General features: G+C 48.9%; 1 protein-coding gene across 29 annotated transcripts in view; it reads right to left on the bottom strand.

Annotated features, from left to right (window-relative positions):
* Positions 1-1,032: 1,032 nt before the first annotated feature.
* SLC25A19 (solute carrier family 25 member 19) overlaps positions 1,033-18,563 on the bottom strand; it is a 36,912-nt gene continuing 19,381 nt past the window's right edge. For 2 of the 29 annotated variants that reach the window (XM_070561465.1, XM_070561471.1), the window contains exons 2-10: positions 18,421-18,473; positions 16,388-16,560; positions 16,183-16,268; positions 15,377-15,546; positions 15,033-15,188; positions 13,278-13,448; positions 6,114-6,297; positions 5,321-5,451; positions 1,033-2,478 (exon numbers count right to left, since the gene is read on the bottom strand). In XM_070561465.1, coding sequence (XP_070417566.1) covers positions 2,296-2,478; positions 5,321-5,451; positions 6,114-6,297; positions 13,278-13,448; positions 15,033-15,188; positions 15,377-15,508 — 957 coding nt within the window. In that variant the 5' untranslated portion in view covers positions 15,509-15,546; positions 16,183-16,268; positions 16,388-16,560; positions 18,421-18,473 and the 3' untranslated portion in view covers positions 1,033-2,295. Of the gene's footprint in view, positions 2,806-5,320; positions 5,452-6,113; positions 6,298-13,277; positions 13,449-15,032; positions 15,189-15,376; positions 15,547-16,182; positions 16,269-16,387; positions 16,561-18,420; positions 18,474-18,563 lie in introns of all 29 variants that reach the window. The other 27 variants (XM_070561484.1, XM_070561488.1, XM_070561468.1 and 24 more) reach the window with 16 other exon arrangements.

Raw genomic sequence — 18,563 nt, 5'->3', positions numbered from 1 at the left:
ACCGGGCGGGGTGGGGTGAGGAGAGATGGCTGGAGGGGCAGGACTTCACATGTGGTGTCCGCGTGACCCCCACTCCCACCCCCGCCAAGTAGAGGAGAAGCGGGGGAGGGGGAGGTGGGAGGCTGTAAGGGCCGGATCGAGCCCCACTAACCCGCTCTCCTACTCTAAGTACAAACGATACTGGTAAAATAAGTTGAAATCAATGGGCCAGACCAAGAGAGAGGGTCCCAGTTGCCCTGCGAGGTGTTGGGAGTGACCCTTAAGTTGAGCAAGCCCCTGGCCCGGTCTTTCTTGGCCAGGGCCGGGGGAGAGGGGTGGGCCCAGCAGCCCAGACAGGGCCATCCCTGAGGTTGTCCCTGGGTTGCAGAAGGGCATACAGAAAGGGCTGGAAAAGAGCTGCCCCTTCCCATCACTTAGACAAGAAAGTATTGTAGAAGGCTGTTTCCTGGTGCCACAGTTCTCTCCTCCTGTCAGAAGAGCTGCCAAAGTGGGGCCCGCCTGAGTTCCGCAGGCTCCACTTCGGTGGCCTGGGTTTGGTTCCCGGGCACGGACCTATACCATTTGTCAGTGGCCATGCTGTGGCACAACCCACATACCAAACAGAGGCAGACTGGCACAGATGTTAGCTCAGGGTGAATCCTCCTCAAGCAAAAAGACAAAGATTGGGGCACAGTAGTTAAGTTTGCATATTCCACTTCGGGAGCCCGCGGTTCGCGGGTTCGGATCTCAGGTGTAGACCTAAGCACTGCTTGTCAAACCATGCTGTGGTAGGTGTCCCACATATAAAGTAGAGGAAGATGGGCACGGATGTTAGCTCAGAGCCATTCTTCCTCAGCAAAAAAGAGAGGGATTGGTGGCAGACGTTAGCTCAGGGCTAATCTTCCTCAAAAACAAAAGAGGAAGATTGACAACAGATGTTAGCTAGCGTAACTCTTCCTCAGCAAAAAGAAAAAAAAAAGTCACCAAAGTAGTCAGACAATAGATGAGAAAGAGAATGGAAAGCAATGAGCAGGAGAGATGACAAGAAGAAAGTTTACTTCAAGTGAATTTTATAAAAAATACATTCAGGCAGCTGCCTCACAGCAGTCTCAAGCCCAGGCCTTGAGTGCCCAAAACTCTGTGGGTATCAGAGTTCCCTCCAGCCATAGCCTGGACCTTCACAATCAGCAGCCAAGAGCACGGAAACTTCAGGATTTGGGGTCCCAGACATAACCCAAGGCCCTCGCCAAATGTGCCCTCACTAGGCTGTCTGCCCAGCCCCTTCCTTCCACCATCCCTTCACCGGGCTTCTTCAGAGCGTGGCCCTTCCTCGGTTACAGGGGGTACACACAGCACCATGCTGAGCCAAGGAGGAACACCCTGATCGGGCAGCTGATGCCATCTGGCCCAGCTCCAAGCTCCTCCCAACCCAGGAGGGCCAACCCAGCCCCCGGGGAAAGAGTGATCCTGGTAGACTGGGACAAGAGCTGCTGCCTTTACCCATCAGCACGTCCCACGAGCACATCCCCCACTTCCCATGGGGCCGCTGGTCTCTGCTTTCCCTAGAGGCTCTCGGCCATGAGCAGTCCTGCCCCAGGGGAGAGCAGCCTGAGTGGGAAATTTACAGACACAAAGGTCTGGGCACAGGGTGTTTATAAAGTGACCAATTCAGCCTGGACTCTGCACCCAGAGCTAGAAGCAAAGCTGCCTGAGGGAGGCAACTACTGAGAAAAATAGAATTGGAGGAAGGCAGGGATCCTTCCCTCATACTTTGTGAGGAGGGATATGATTTGGAAGGGAAGACGGAGGAGTAAGATACGAATGTGCTTTTAGCTTTAATGCCTATCAATAAGTCGGTAGGAATAAGAGCCCAAGTGTGGGGACCAGACCCCTGCAAAGGCCTGGTCCCAGCCTCACACTCAAGCTGCCACCCCACCCAGAGCCAGGAGTGTTCTCTGGACAGACAGGGCGAAGAAGTGCGGGATGGCGGCTGCTGCCCTGAGAGCAAGCGTGGGCTAAACAGAGAAGCAACTTCAAGCTCCTCCGACTGGCACGGCTGGGGCCCCACAGACCAGGCCCTGTGCTCTCCCCGCGCTCTTGAAGGGGAGAAAGCCCTTGCCATTCTGGTGGCGTCCAAGCTGGTGGGATCAAGGCTGCTGCCCTGCTCCCTATGGCTCTTCAGGCTCAAGACGGCTGGCTTGAAGGGATGGACCAGGCAGCACCTCTCAGTGCAACACGACACTGGAGATCAAGTCTTACTTCTTTCAGGAGGTTGCCTCCGGTACAAGACCTCAGGCCACCCTCCCGCCCTCAAGGCTAGCTGTCTGCCTTCTTCATGTGGTGGAAGAGGTTACAGAAGAGCTCATACCAGAAGAACACAAAGCCGGTGGAGAGGGCGGCCTTCAGCAGGCTAGGGGACAGGCCCTTGAAGAAGCCCTGTGCACCCTCCTCTCGCAGCACCCGCCTGGCACAATCCAGGAGGCCCTTGTAGCTTCGAACCTGGGGAGAAGAAGGTTACTCTGGTTAAGGAGAGAGGAGGTGATTCAAACACAGATGTTGGGGGCCAGCCCAGTGGCGCAGTGGTTAAGTTCGCAGGTTCCACTTCGCGGGCCTGGTGTTCGCTGGTTCAGATCCCGAGTGCGGACATGGCACTGCTTGTTAAGCCATGCTGTGGCAGGCATCCCACGTATAAAGGAGAGGAAGATGGGCACGGATGTGAGCTCAGGGCTAATCTTCCTCAAAAAAACACATAAAAAGCACAGATGTTGGCTCTATTCTTTTTGTCAATACAGCACTTGACACTTCATAGCTTCCAATAAATATTTGCTGGATGAAGGAAGGAACGTAAAAAAGACAGAGAATAAGTTAACCTCATTCTTTCCCTTGCAAGTGGGCTAATTCAGACCTAACAGATGAAGTGCCTGGAAATCAGCACTGGACAGAGCTCCTTCCTGCCCAGGAGGCTCCCACTGACTGTGGTTCTTAAGGACCCAGTGAGCGCTCTGGAACCTCTTCCCAGAGGCCCCTCTGACCCTTCACCCCATCCCACCTGGTCCCCCTTGGGCAGCAGATCTGGATCTGGCCCTTCTTATCTCTGGTTTTTTTTTTTTTTTCCAAGATTTTATTTTTCCTTTTTCTCCCCAAAGCCCCGTGGTACATAGCTATATATTTTTAGTTGTGGGTCCTTCTAGTCGTGGCATGTGGGATGCCACCTCAGCATGGATTGATGAGCGGTGCCATGTTCGCACCCAGGAGTGCTCGAACTTAACCACCTGGCCACGGGGCAGTCCCCCTTCCTAGCTCTTAACCTGACCAGTGACCCCCTCCAGCCTTGCCCTCTCCAGTTGACCACACACTGCTGCCAGACCCCTGTCCCCAAGGCACAGCTCTACTCAGCTGCTCCCCTCCAGAAGCTCCAATCACTCCCAACGATGATGGTGATGATGAAAACGACATTATAAAGAATCAAGTCCAAGCTCCGTGGCCTGGGTGCTCCACCGTTCGGCCTCAACTTCCCTCCCAGACCCACCCTTATCCCCCATTGGCCCTCCCACTGGCCCCGCCCACTTCCAGCCAAAGGGCTCACATCAGTTTCCATTAGGAGCAGGGCCTCCCTCCTCCCTCCCTGTCCAAAGTCAAACTGTTCTTCAGGACAAGTTGGCAAATGGAAAACAGACGTTAGAAAACTTTGTATACAACCCCATTTTTGTTAAAATGTACAGATATATCTATTTATGCAAAGAAATAAAACTACAGCCAAGGTTCTGTTTGATGATCTCTGGGTGGGTGGTGGTGGAGTGACAGGAAATTTAAATATATACATATTTTGTGTGTGTGTGTGAGAGAGAGAGAGAGAGAGGAAGACTGGCCCTGAGCTAACATCTGTGCCATCTTTCTCTGTTTTGAATGTGGCGCGCACCACAGCACGGCTTGATGAAGGGTGTAGCTCCGAGCCCAGGATGTGAACCTGTGATCCCTAGGCCTCAGAAGCAGAGCACATGAACTTAACTGCTATGCCACCAGGCTGGCCCCTGATTTTTATCTTTCTTTTTGTCTATCTGAATTCTCTCAAGTTTTCTACAAAGAAAATGTCTTACAACTATAAACCCAATTCTTTCTTTTCCCCCAAGTCAGGAGCGCTCTCTCCCTTCTCTGCCTCCCCTGCCAAGGCGTCCCTCCCCTCTGACGTCTGTCAGGCACCTTTCTTCATGCCTTGACATCCCAGGTTCCCAGGTCCCGGGGGAAAGTCCTGGATTACCCCCACTTGCCGTACCCCACCCCCACCACTGCTAAAATGAGCGTGCCAAAAGGAGTGATGTGACAATCTAAGCTGACTAAGGAGTGATTACTAATATTACCAAATTACCTACAGTGGGGCTTCTACGGATGACAAACTCTTCTGGTGCATTTAAAATATAATTTAGTTGACCAAACTCACCCCTTTCCAGGAACACCTCCAGCATAAAGTGAAGCACCCCATGCACCAGGGTGAGTCTCCTCCATGTTCTTTAATATTTTGGGGACCTTTCTTTCTTTTCTTTTCTTTTTTTTTTGTTTTGAGGAAGATTAGCCCTGAGCTAACCTCTGCTGCCAATCCTCCTCTTTTTGCTGAGGAAGACTGGCCCTGAGCTAACATCATGCTCATCTTCCTCCACTTTATATGTGGGACGCCTGCCACAGCATGGCTTGACAAGCAGTGTCATGTCTGCACCCGGGATCTGAACTGGCAAACCCCAGGCCGCCGAAGCAGAACGTGTGAACTTAACCGCTGCGCCACTGGGCCAGCCCAGGGACCTTTCTTATGTGAGTATACCCTTCATCCCAAACTGAACTGGACACTTTTTTTTTTTTTTTAAAGATTGGCACCTGAGCTAACAACTGTTGCCAATCTTTTTTTTTTTACTTTTTTTCCTTTTCCTGCCTTTTCTTGCCAAAGCCGCCCAGTGCATAGCTGTATTTCCTAGTTGTGGGTCCTTCTAGTTGTGGTATGTGGGACGCCGCCTCAGCGTGGCCTAATGAGCGGTGCCATGTCTGCACCCAGGATCCGAACCGGAAAAACCCTGGGCCGCCGAAGCGGAGCACGTGAACTTAACCACTCAGCCATGGGGCCAGCCCCTGAACTGGATGCTTTTTAAGAGCAGACACTGTGAATCCTTTGCCTGGACCTTTCCACAGCGCCCTCTATACACAGGGCTCTGTGTGCTGCTTTCCCGTGTGCTCGGGGATCCCTGGGGACAGGCTGGGAGTGAAAGGGCTGTGGGGGCTCATGCTGCCCGGTAGGCAGGAACTGACCCAGTTCTTCATGTGCCCAGTGAGGGGCAGGGATCCGGGGACAGCTCACCTGGCCAAAGGTGGCTCGGGCCTGCTCAAAGCCTCCGACCTGCAGCCGTTTCTTGAAGAGGTCCAGGGGATACGTAAGGGTCTTGCTGATGACTCCAGCTCCACTGCCACAAAGCAGGTTTTTGAGGTTCCCTGAACCAGAGAAGCCGGATTAAGGGGAAACAACGAGAGAAATGCAACCTTGGGTAGACAATTTCAAGGTCATGAGGTCTAATCCTCCACCATAAAACAAAACCCCACAAACAACCTTGATCTCAGAGGAATTTAATCCAGGAGAGAGAGATGCAGACACGGCCACGCTCGGCAAGAATGACAAGAGGTGCAGACTGGCCAGGCTGATGGCAGGAGGGCTGTGAGCCTTTACCAGTCATCTCCGCTGGAGGCAACAAGGGCCTGCGGCAGGCTGTGGCATGGGACTCAGCGCGAGGCCTGCCCCTCCCCGTCCACATCCTGCCCAGACGAAACCCAACCAAAACCCAACCAAAACCAGGCAGCCTGCAAGCTGGAGCTCTGACAAAAATGAAAACCACGACCAGTAGTTGGAAGTAAATGTTGATGATGCCACTGATGGGTGTGGCAAGAGCTGGAAGAAATAAAGTCATCCGTCAGCGGCCGGGCTGGTTTGTTTTGTGGGCTGCATCACAGAGCCAGGTTCAGAGAACCTGGGGGTAGGGGGGGGTCTCAGCTTCTGACAGGAAAACCTTATTTCCTACATGATTCGGAAAGAGATGTTACGGCTTGGGAGTGGGGTGGAATGGAGACCCAGGTTCCCTTTCGTGTGAGGGCTGTCTCACCGTCTTTCCTTCCTTCGGCTGGCATGACCCACTCATACGCGTGCTTCAAGGAGCTGTAAAAGGAGAACTGGAACCCGGCGTAGGGGAAGATGGCGAGCATGGTGGGGTTCAAGCCTTTGTAGAAGACCAAGGGGCCTTCGGTCCTGTACATGGTCACCACGGCGTCTCGCAGGGTTTTATAGACCTGGACACCACACATGCAACTCGAGTGAGTGTGGTGCGGGAGTTCAAGCCTAGAACACAGCCCATATCAGGTATTTCCCCTCGTCCAAAGACCCAGCTACCGGGAGCATTACTTCTCCTCCCAAGAGGACAAAGAAAATGCTGGACAAAAACCCAAGGGTGGAGTTTTCCAGCAACTCTCCTTCTAGCTATTTACACGACTGATAAATCTGCATGAGGGCATGGAAGTACGTGCCCAGAGATGGTCGCTGCAGCATCCTGTGGAGCAGCAAAAGATGTGATGTCCACCCTTGGGTGAGTGGGTACATCAGTTATGGCACACGCACTCACCAGAACATTGTGTAGCTGTTAAAACAGGATGATGCAATCTACACAACTGAAAGGAAATAATCCCCCAATAGATAGTCAAACGGACACAGCAAGATGCAGAAGAGCGGGCAGAGTGTTTGTGGAGGAAACAAGCTGTGTGCAGAGATCAACCCCCACCAAGGATGCACGAGAACGAGGAATAGCGATCATCACCTCCACAGAGGGAAAGGGGTGTGGGCGGGGGTGGGAGGGGAGCCAGAGGAGGGAGATTGACTATTACCATTTTATGCTATTTGGATTTTTTGCCATGTGCATATATTTAACCTTTCTTAAACTGTCCACAGGTGATCTCTGTGCAGGAAGACTACAGGCCATTGGTTTTGCCTAGTATCCTTCTATGAAACACACATTCCTTACAATGGACGACAGGGGCTGACCCTGCCCTGCTGTGGGTACAGTGGAGCATCGCACCAACAGCAGGTGACCAAGGGAAAGTCCACACTGAGCAGAGAGGACTGCCAGCCCCTCCTCACTACTTGGCTTCCAGACGCTGGCAGCCACCGAAGGATTTCACCCTGGACACTTCCATCAAAGAGCTGGGCCTCAGAGGAAGGCCATCAGCCAACAAGCCTGCCCACACACCCAGTCTCGCCCTGCTTTTCTGTGGCCCCTCTTTTTTTTTTTTTTTTTTGATATTTTTTTTATTATTATTTTTTTTTATTGAGTTATTGATAGGTTACAATCTGGTGAAATTTCAGTTCTACATTAATGTTTGTCAGTCATGTTGTAGGTGCACCACTTCACCCTTTGTGCCCACCCCCCACCCCACCTTTCCCCTGGTATCCACTAAACTGTTCTTGGTCCATAGTTTTAAATTCCTCATATGAGTGGAGTCATACACAGATTATCTTTCTCTCGCTGGCTTATTTCACTTAACATAATTCTCTCAAGGTCCATCCATGTTATTGCAAATGGAATGATTTTGTTCTGTTTTGCAGCTGAGTAGTATTCCATTGTATATATGTACCACATCTTCTTTATCCATTCGTCTGTTGATGGGCACTTAGGTTGCTTCCACGTCTTGGCTATTGTAAACAGTGCTGCAATAAACATTGGGGTGCATAGGACTTTTGGGACTGCTGACTTCAAGCTCTTTGGATAAATACCCAGTAGTGGGATGGCTGGATCGTATGGTAGTTCTATTTTTAGTTTTTTGAGAAATCTCCATACTGTTTTCCATAGTGGCTGCACCAGTTTGCATGCCCACCAGCAGTGTATGAGGGTTCCTTTTTCTCCACAACCTCTCCAACATTTGTTGCTATTAGTTTTAGATATTTTTGTCATTCTAACGGGTGTAAGGTGATATCTTAGTGTAGTTTTGATTTGCGTTTCCCTGATGCTCAGCGATGATGAGCATCTTTTCATGTGCCTATGGGCCATCAGTATATCTTCTTTGGAGAAATGTCTGTTCATGTCTCCAGTGTGGCCCCTCTTTTTAATTATTATTATTTTAATTTTATTTTTTTTTAAGATTGGCACCTGAGCTAACATCTGTTGCCAATCTTTTTTTTTTTCCTTCTCCCCAAAGCCCCCCAGTACATAGTTGTCTATTCTAGTCGTAGGTCCTTCTAGTTGTGCTGTGTGAGATGCTGCCTCAGCATGGCTTCATGAGTGGTGCCAGGTCTGTGCCCAGGCTCTGAACTGGTGAAATCCTGGGCCGCTGAAGTGGAGTGTGCAAACTCAACCACTTGGCCACAGGGCTGGCCCCCTCTGTGCCCCCTCTTAACACCAGGCTGGCAGTCAAGGGCCACCAGACATTTGAGGAAATCCTTCATAAAAAACAGACCGAAATGATCAATGGGGGACAGGAGAAATCATTTGGAAAAAAGAGACAGTATAGAAAGCAGAAGAAAAGTAAAGAAAAAAGAAAGCACCCACAAAATTATAACTCATATTCTCAGACCATAGAGAAGGCATTGCCTCCATGATAAAAGAAGAAGATCCATTTTAAAAACAGGTAAGATTCAGAGGGCCAGCCCTGGTGGTCTAGTGGCTAAGATTCGTGCTCTCACTGCCACAGCCCAGTCATTTCCCAGTCAGGGAACTACACCACCCGTCTGTCAGTTGTCATGCAGTGGGGGCTGCGTGTTGCTGTGATGCTGAAAGCTCTGCCACTGGTATTTCAAATACCAGCAGGGTCACCCATGGTGGTTTCAGTGGAGCTTCCAGACTAGACAGACCAGGAAGAAGGACCTGGCCACCCACTTCCAAAAAAACTCTCCATGAAAACCCCGTGAATAGCAGCGGAGCAGTGTCTGACACAGCACCGGAAGGTGAGAGGCTGGTGCAAAAAGACAGTAGGGGTCAGCTCTGCTGTCCACAGGGCTCTAGGAGTCGGAACTGACTTGATGGCACTAACAACAAAAGATTCAGAGAACAAGAAAGAGCTCTTCAGAGAAAATCTTTCTGACTTTGAGTTAGGCAAAGATTATCTTAGGTAAAATACCAAAAGCAAAATCCATAAAAGAACAAAGTGATAAACTGGACTTGATCAAAATTAAAATTAAAAACATCTGCTCTTCAAATGATACTGTAAGGAGAGCCAGTCCTGATGGCCTACTGGTTAAAGTTCGACACATTCCACTTTGGCAGCCCGGGTTCGGTTCCCGGGCACAGAACCACGCCATTTGTCTGTCAGTTGCCATGCTGTGGCAGTGGCTCACATAGAACTGGAAGGACTTACAACTAGAATATACGACTATGTACTGGGGCTTTGGGGAGAAAAAAAAAAGAGGAAGATTGGCAGCAGACGTTAGCTCAGGACGAATCTTTCCCAGCAAAAAAAAAAAAAAAAAGATACTGTCAGGAAATGAATAGACAGCCACAGACTCAGAAAATTTTACAAATAACAAACTACCCAATACAGAAATGGGCAAACAATTTGAACAAGTATATCACCAAAGGTATACAGATGGCAAATAAGCATGCAAAAAAGATACTCAACATAATTAAAGAAATGTAAATTAAAATACCACTCTTCACACCTATTAGAATGGCTAAACTTTAAAAGAATAAAATAAAAATACAAAACTGATAATACTAAGTATTGGTGAGCATAACAAGCAAGTGGAACTGCTGGTGGGAGTGCAAAATGGCCTAACCACATAGGAAATGGTTTGGCTTTTTCTTATAAAATTAAACTTCTTACTATACAACCCAGCAATCCTACCCCTAGATATTTACCCAAGAGAAATGAAATGTTCTCACAATAACCTGTATGTGAATGTTTATAGTGCCTTCCTTCACAGTTGCCAAAAACTGGAGAACCACCTCAATGTGTTTGAACTAACAAACCATGATACACCCATTCAATGGAAACTACTCAGCAATAAAAAGGCACCAAGCAACTACTGACACACGCTACATGGACGAATCTCAAATGCATACATCAAGCGAAGGAAACCAACTCAAACAACTACGTGGGGAATAATTCCATTTCTATGACATTCTGGAAAAGGCACAACTCTAGACAGAAAAACAGACGAGTGTTAATGGAAGCTGGCCATGGAGAGGCACTGACTGCAAAGGAGGAGGAGGAAATTTGGGGGGTGATGGAACTTTTGTTTTCTATCTTGACTATGGCAGTGGTTATGTGACGACATGCATTTGTTAAAAGTCACAGAACGGTACACTAAAAGAGTGAAGTTTACTGTGTATGGAAGTTACACTTCAATAAACCTAACTAAAACAAACCAAAACAGAGCTCTCAGGAACTAACTTATGTTAGCAAACATTTTACTTCAATAAAGGGCCCAAGTGATAAAAGTAAGGAAATATCCCAGAAAGACAAAGAGAGCTAAACAATGGTAAAGAAAAGAGAAGTCAATCAGAGGATCAATCCAGGATGTCCTACATCCAACTGACATGAATCCCATGAAAGAAAGAAAAGACAACAACAGAGGGCAGGCAATTGTGAATAAATAATTCATGACCATTTTCCAGGCATGAAGAACATGACTGGCCAATCTCCTTCGGCAGAAAGAGGAGGATCGGCAGCGGAGGTTGCTCATCTCCCTCAGAAGAGAAATCGGGAATATATCAGTAGTGTTTGAAAGTGTTGTGGCGCTACCATGGCAGTGAGAATTTAAAACAAAAAAGAAGGACATGAGTTTCCAGACTAAAGGGTCCAGGAAGTGCCCATCACAATGAATGAAAGAGACTTGCACCAGTGCACACCGCTAGTAAATTTCTAGAATGCCAGGGATCAAGAAATGATTCTGAAAGCTCCCAAGAGGGGAGAGGGATGGTTTCCTATAAAGGATCAGTAATTACAACAGTTCTGGACTTCTCTTCAGCAACACTGAGAGCTACCTAGAATTGTCTACCCAAATCATTAGTCAAGAGTAAGGGGAAAATAAGGGCATTTTCTATCAAGGCTTCTCTAAGGAAGATACACCTCAGGATGTGCTCCACCAAAATGAGGGATTAATCAAGAAAGACATGGAATCCAAGAAGAAAATCCTTAAGAGAACAGCTGGCAACAGCCCTAGAGTAAACAGTCCAGACTGAAGCCAGAGGGTGAAGGGTGCCAGAGCGGGGGGCCCCATAATAACACAGGACTGATGGCCACAGGTGGACCCGATCGAGAGAGTGTTTGAGGGTGAATTCATGATCAGCATGTAGAAAGCTAAACAAATAAAACACAAGGTGATTGCTAACTTCAGGAAAGGCAAAGATATAAAAGAAAATGTAATGATAATACTTTCAAGGCTCAGCAGCAACATTTACATAATCCTAATGGCATAAACACTGAGTATTGATTTAGCCAAAATCTATCACTCAGTTGTGCCGTAATCGATAGGGGAGGAAGCACAGGCACACACGAGGGTGACGGTGTAAGAGGAACGGCCTCATCTTCCACAGCGGCAGGCAGTAGTCACCGCCTGTAATTTAACAAAGAAGGAAAGGAAACAGCAGTACAAGCATGCCACCTAAAATTAGGAAGAAATAATGGAAGAAACAGCTCCACGTATTAAAAGTGGCTCCTCTGGGGATTGGAAATGGTGGGGCGGATGGTGGTGTTTTTCCATTATAATTTATGAAGAACTACCTGTCTTTTTAACCTTTATACACCTAATAGATTAGAGATTTTTTAAGAAAGAATTCTAAAGGTGAAGATTTATACTATAGATGGTACTAGTCTAAGGAAGGTGGAGAGTTTTGCAGTTTTTAAACAGGTCTCTTCCCTTCACTTTTATGTAATGTTCCGATTGCTCCAGAATCTAGAATCCAGCATCTCAATTACCTAAGCCAGGGAGGTAATACGCTATCCTCTTTTCCTAATACTGTCCTCACTTTTTCCTTCTCATAGACTTTTACTAAAGGTTGGAAAGTAAGAGGAGAGGATTGCAGCAAACCCGGAACAGAGAACTTGAAGGACTGCCGCCAGCCGTCTTGCTTCATCTCAGCAGTCACCATGTTGCTGAGGTGTGTCTGTCCTCTCCACCTGTAAGCACCCTTCCCCTCCGTCTCTCTGCTCAGTTCCTAGGGCCCCTCATCTCGCGTCTCCACCCGGGCCTCAAGCCTCCATTGTCCACTGGCTGTGTCATCCAGAGTGATCCAGCTCTCACGCCCCAATCCTTTTCTTCCAGACTGCTCCCAGGGGACTTTGCCCTTCTCAACCAAAAAGGTCAGCAAGATGTCTCCTAAACAAAAGGACGCCCCCAAACCAGGATCTCCACCCCAGGCGACACAAAGAACCGGCAGAACTGAAACCACAGTTATTCTTAACTGGTCCCAGATCAAATTCTTAAGCAAAGAGTCATTCCCCACCAACAATATCCTAAAGCAGAAGTGAGACAGTAGGAAAATTATTCTTTCTTGGTTGAGAACACACACACACACACACTGCTATTCTTACGTCCGTCCAGGAAACAGAAATTATGGTGAGGAGGTCTATCTCAGGGTTTAATCCTTCACTTTCACTCAGTAAGTTCTTCCTTGAGTCTGACTCAATTATCCCGTTTCCTCCAATCCATTCTTTGTGGAAACCAAAAACACTCTCACAATAATACAGCGGTATGATCTCAATATCACTCTCCCGGATGCCTTCCCCGGCCAGCCCACAGGTCAGTATCTGCTCTGCTTCCCACCTGTAGGTTCTGTCTCCCCTGCGAGGCTGTGAGCATCCTGCATGGTGCCCAGCACAGTTACAGGTTTCACAAACAGGCTGACGAGCAGACTGAAAACCCCAGGCTCTCCTAGCTTCGTTCCCTCTAAGGAAAAGAGCCCCAACTCCTGGGACACCTTCCACGACCCAGGCACCCCTTCTCCCTTCCATGACCCACACACCCCTTCTCCCTTCCACGACCCACACACCCCTTCTCCCTTCCACGACCCACGCACCCCTTCTCCCTTCCACGACCCACGCACCCCTTCTCCCTTCCACGACCCAAGCACCCCTTCTCCCTTCCACGACCCACGCACCCCTTCTCCCTTCCACGACCCACGCACCCCTTCTCCCTTCCACGACCCACGCACCCCTTCTCCCTTCCACGACCCACGCACCCCTTCTCCCTTCCACGACCCACGCACCCCTTCTCCCTTCCACGACCCACGCACCCCTTCTCCCTTCCACGACCCATGTACCCCTTCTCTGCCCTGGCCACTCACCCTGGGCTCACCCTGAGCTGCAAAGCGGGTGCGCAGGACGTCCACAGGGTGCACGGCGAGGGTGGCCACGCAGGCAGACAGGCCGCCACACACAAAGTGCACCGAGAAGTCGCGGGCATCATGCTCACTGGCTCTGTGGACCAGCTCCGTGAGCAGCTCAAATGACAAAAACTGCAAGAGTGCATGAAAAGTCATTGACAAATACCCCCAAATACACCACCCGTGACCCAGGTGGGGCCCAGCCCTAGGGACGAGGAACGCTTCCCATGCAGCGACAGTATACAGCAAACACAATTTTGTGCAAAGCTCAGATGCCATTCTACACTCCAATTGAGCAAAGCCAAATACGCAAAGGGGTAAGAAAATACATGAGAAAAACTTTATATCAGAAAATCCTACTCATTGACTTAGTTTCCTGAGAACTGGGAAAAGACGGCCACTATCTGTTTGAGAAACATTCCGCCTTGGAGCAGAAGTTCTGTCAGGAGAGCTCCACGTTTCCACATTCCATGGGGTAACCCCCCTTAGGCTCAGACTGTCCTCTAGCCAACTCCTGATGGCCCGGGAGTTGAGACCACATGTCACTGTATTTACCCAGCAGGCCGCAGTAGCCGTGTCCCAGGTGCAGAGATGGAATGGCAGAGGCATGTCAACCCCGTGCGCCCCTGACCTGAGCAATCATGGTGATTCACAGGAGGAGCAGGCAGGGACTAGCAGGTGCTAGCTGCCCGGGTGGGAACCCTGGCTCTGCCACTTTCCAGCTAGTGACTTTGGTTTGGTTAATTACTTAAGCTCTCTCTGGCTCAGTCTTCTCGTCTAGAAAACAGGAATGACAACAGATCCTACCTCAGAGGACTGTTGTGAGCTAATATATGTAAAGTGCTTAAAACAGGGCCTGGCCCACAATGAGTGCTACACAAGGGCTGGCTGTTACCACTCCCACTACCGTACAGCCATATACTATACACACCATGGAATAAGGTGGTGCTCAGCGGAACGGAGTAAACAAGAGTCACGAAGCTTAGATTCTAACCCTAGCCCCAGCACTCACAAGCTGTGTGGCCTCAGGCAGCTCACTTAACCTCTCTGTGATCCACATAACACTTGCTCTACCTTCCTCATGACGCTGTTATAAGTTCAAAGGAAGTACAGAGGTGAAAATCCTATTTTGAAAAACGGAAAGCATTTGTATCCCCATTTGCCAAGACTCATTAGAGGCATGGCATCAAAACAGTCTCGCGGAGCTGGCCTGGTGGCATAGTGGTTAAGTTCTTGCTCTCAGCTTTGGTGGCCCTGGGGTTCATGGGTTCGGATTCTGGGCACAGCCCTACACACCACTCATCAAGCCATGCTGTGGCAGTGTCCCACATACAAAATAGAGGAAGACTGGCATGGATGTTAGATCAGGGCCAATCTTCCTCAAGCAAAAAAAGAGAAAGATTGCAACAGATGTTAGCTCAGGGCCAATCTTCCTCACACACACACAAAAAAACAGTCTCCTAGGTGCAACACCTAATATTCAGTTGCTGCTAAGTCCCTGGGTTTGGGATGACATGGGGAAGGGAATGCCTATGATACAGCTCAGGCTGACTGTGTCTTCAGTTTGTCAGGTAGGTTCCAGTTAAGACATGGGAGAAGAGTGGTGACCACCCCCTGCTGCCCTACCCCAGGCAGCGTCCCTGCATGCCTCACCCGCCCTGTGCTCCTCCATGGAGCAGCGCCAGCCCGGGCTTGGCCAGTTCCCCTGCCACCTACTTGGACGGCTCCATAGCCGATGGAGAGAAGCTGGGCTGGGATGTGTCCCTTCCAGAATGCTGTTGGGCCCTCTTCCTGCAAAATCTGTCTGCTGGCCTGGAGAATCCCATGGTATTTTGCATTGGGGTCACTGCGAGACAGGCGCTCAATCTGAAGCTAGGGATCAAAGTTGAAAAGGTCAGGACAACAGCGACGGGGTGGGCTGAGGAGGAGAAATTTCAGAACAGGTAACAAAGGCAACGACGAGCTTCTCCTTGCCAAACTCCAAGCTCCAGGAACAGCTTTGGCAAGAAAGAATCAACTTGTCCCTCAGCCCATTACGTGGAAAAAGGGGAAAAGAGTACCTGGAAACGGATCTTGATGATGTCCAAGGGGCTGATCAACACCCGAGTGACAAGCCCAGACACAGACCCAGCCACTGCCACCTCGAAATTGGAGATATTCCTGCCATCTGCTTTGGGGTCATAGCCGACCATCCCTGCCACTGGCCCACACAATGTCCATCAGCTTCGAGCTAAATGCAAGAGACATGGAGTCAACACCAGCACAGGTTCTTAGGGTCTCTCCTCAAACATCACCTCCTCAGAGCAGCCCTCCCTGAGCAGCCCATCTCAAACAGCGCCCACACCCCTTTCTATCACCTTGCCCTGCTTTACGGCATTTATATACTGGACATTTATTTCGTCCATCAGCTTCTCGTCTCTTCCCCCATTAGAATGCGAGCCCACGAAAACACGGCCTTGGCCTCATTTGTCCATCCCTGAATCTCTACTGCCTGAAGTAGAACCCACCACAGTAAGTGCTCATAATATTTGTTGACTGAATGAACAGGCTTAGTAGGCAATCTTTCACTCCCGGAGATCAACCGGCTTTCCAAGACGCCGGGCTTTATGGCAAACTCCTGCCTGAGGCAGAGTCCCAGGCTGCATCAGCGAGAGCAGAGCCCACCCAAGCTGAGCGCTGAGGGGACTGTCAAACACGCAGGCTCCAGGAACGGGCCCGGGTCTCTACCAAGCTCACCCGATCCAAGGGAAGAGCCCAGCAACTCAGAACCCTTTCACATTTCCCTCTCCCTTTTTTTGACACGCCTCAGGCCCACACGCAGCACTGCAGCCACATTAATGCTATGAAACGACACTCCCAGGCCCACCTGATCCTTGCTGACCTCTCCGACCTCACCCTGGACCACTCTTCAGTCTCTTCAACCAGGGCGGGCTCAGGGCTTCTGACCAGCTCCTGGAAAACACTGCTTGAATTCCTATCCACCGGCCTTGCCTCTGCACCTGCTGCCCCCCACATCTGAAATGCAGCCCCGCGCCCACCCCGCCTCGCTCTTCCCAAGGCTGGCTCCTCACATCCGCCAGGGCTCAGCATCTCCAGGACACGCACTCATGTCCTTTCTGGCATTCACAGCACTTGCTAACGTGTATTCTGTCCTCTGGGCCCACAGGAGGCAGGGGCATACGGGCAGGGACTTGCCCAGTTCCAGCCGTGTCTCCAGAATGAGCACAGCACCACCCCAAAGGCTCTAAAAACAGTGAATGAATAAATGATTAAAAACTACCTAACTTTTGGATTACAGAACTAATAAGCACCTTGCAGAAAGAGAGAGAGGAAAAACCTCACCATCTTAACACTTTTCACTTATTCCCTTCTGGGTTTTTTTCTGTACAGGGCTTTTAAAATGCAAAATATCATAAGCATGATTCCATGCTGCTACAAGATCTTCATAAATATCATTTTTAATGGCTAAATAATATTTCATTGAGTAGCTGTGTCATAATTTGTTGGGCATGGGTTTTTTATATATATATATTTATTTAAAAAACATCTAATTCCATTTTTATCTAGAGCAGAGTTTCTCAACCTCAGCACTATGGACATTTTAGAATGGACAGTTCTTCCTAGTTGGGGGCTGTCCTGTGCATTGTAAGACGCCTAGCAGCGTCTCTGATCTCTACCTACCAGATGCCAGTAACGCCACACTTCCCTTCTGACAATCAAAAACGTCTCCAGACACTGACAAATGCCCCCTAGGGTGCAAAATTGCTCCTGGTTGAGAATCCCATTTCTAGAGAAATACTAGCACGGGGGTGTAAAATGTCATGCATTGCATCACTCATGGTAAAACTGAATATTACACAAATGCTTATCAATAGACGGATGCATAAATATACTAAGTCACATCCAGGCAATGGAATACTATGCAGCCATTAAAAAGAATGAGCTGGAACTATACATGCACTTGAAAAGACGTCAATAATAGACTGAAATAGGAAAAAAAAGCAGGTTTCAGAACAGTATGTCTAGTATAACCCCATTTTCGCAAAAGAAAAACAGTAAGACCTATACATGCTCTGTACAGTTGCCTAAAGCACAGAGGAAAAATCTGTAACAACACACACACCCCAACAGGTTCCTAAGGTTCCACCAACAGGATGGTGAGGTTGGGGGAAGGGCTGGCAAGGGAAGAGGCAAGGTAGGGCTCCTCCTTTTTCTTCACACAATTCTATATTGTTTGAATTTGTTATGGCTCCCCAAAAAACCCAACTAAAACTAAATATGAAGTGATTTTAGAAGGGACCTCAGAGTTAACCTAGTTCTTGAATACCTTTACTAACATGGAAGTCAGTGCCCACACAATGACAACCTCCACCCCACCACTGATTCTTTTTCTCCCCTCACCCACCCTGGAACTCTGTCCACACCACTCCCTCAGCCCCAAGCCCTCACTTTTCTGAAAGTACCAAAGTAGTGCTCCAAGCCATCCTTAAAATTAATAAGACATTTCTATGGGGCTCCATCAGCAAAATATTCTAAAATAATATTTTATTAAAAGTCTAATGGTATAAAACCTCCTGACTCCTGCTGGGAATGTGCCCATTTCTTGGTACCTTCTCCCCTTACCCTCAAAGGAGGAGCCCTGCCTTTCCCATCAACTTCTCCGTGTCATTAACTCAAGCTGCTTCTCCCCAGGCACCTGTGAGGAGCAGTTTAAACATGCGGCAGGTTTAAATATGAGGCAAAGCCTCTCCCGAGGTTAGAGGTTATGCAGGGACTGCTCAGGTCACGCTAAGCCCTGTCAGTTCCCTGCCTGTCTGGGGCAAGGAGGCATTTCTATAAATAAGCAGCTCTCCATAGCTGGAAATAACCTTGGACCTCAGATCAAGAAGCCTGAGTTCAAGTCCTGCCTCTCTCATTTACTTTGGGCAAGTTTATTTAACCTAGGCTGTGTCCTCTTCTGGAAGATGAGCGTGATGCCTGCCCTGCCTAGCCCAGATTTCTGGGGGGATCATGCAAGATACTACATATGATAAGCTTTGTAAAAAAGGTAGAAGTCTTATACACGTGAAAGGGCTGGTTAAATATAGTCCGATGGTGGCCTTACTTTTTCTGCTTGTTCAAAATTTCCTTCTTGTACCAATAAGCCTCGATATTTATCTAAAAAGACAAAAATGAAACATGATTATATGCATGATATACATAATACAGCACCCAGAAGATGGGGAGCCGCTGGCGAGAGCAGCACGG

Source organism: Equus przewalskii, chromosome 10 (assembly GCF_037783145.1).
Source record: "Equus przewalskii isolate Varuska chromosome 10, EquPr2, whole genome shotgun sequence".
Lineage (NCBI taxonomy): Eukaryota > Metazoa > Chordata > Mammalia > Perissodactyla > Equidae > Equus > Equus przewalskii.
This window is presented reverse-complemented; position numbering and strand designations above follow the sequence as displayed.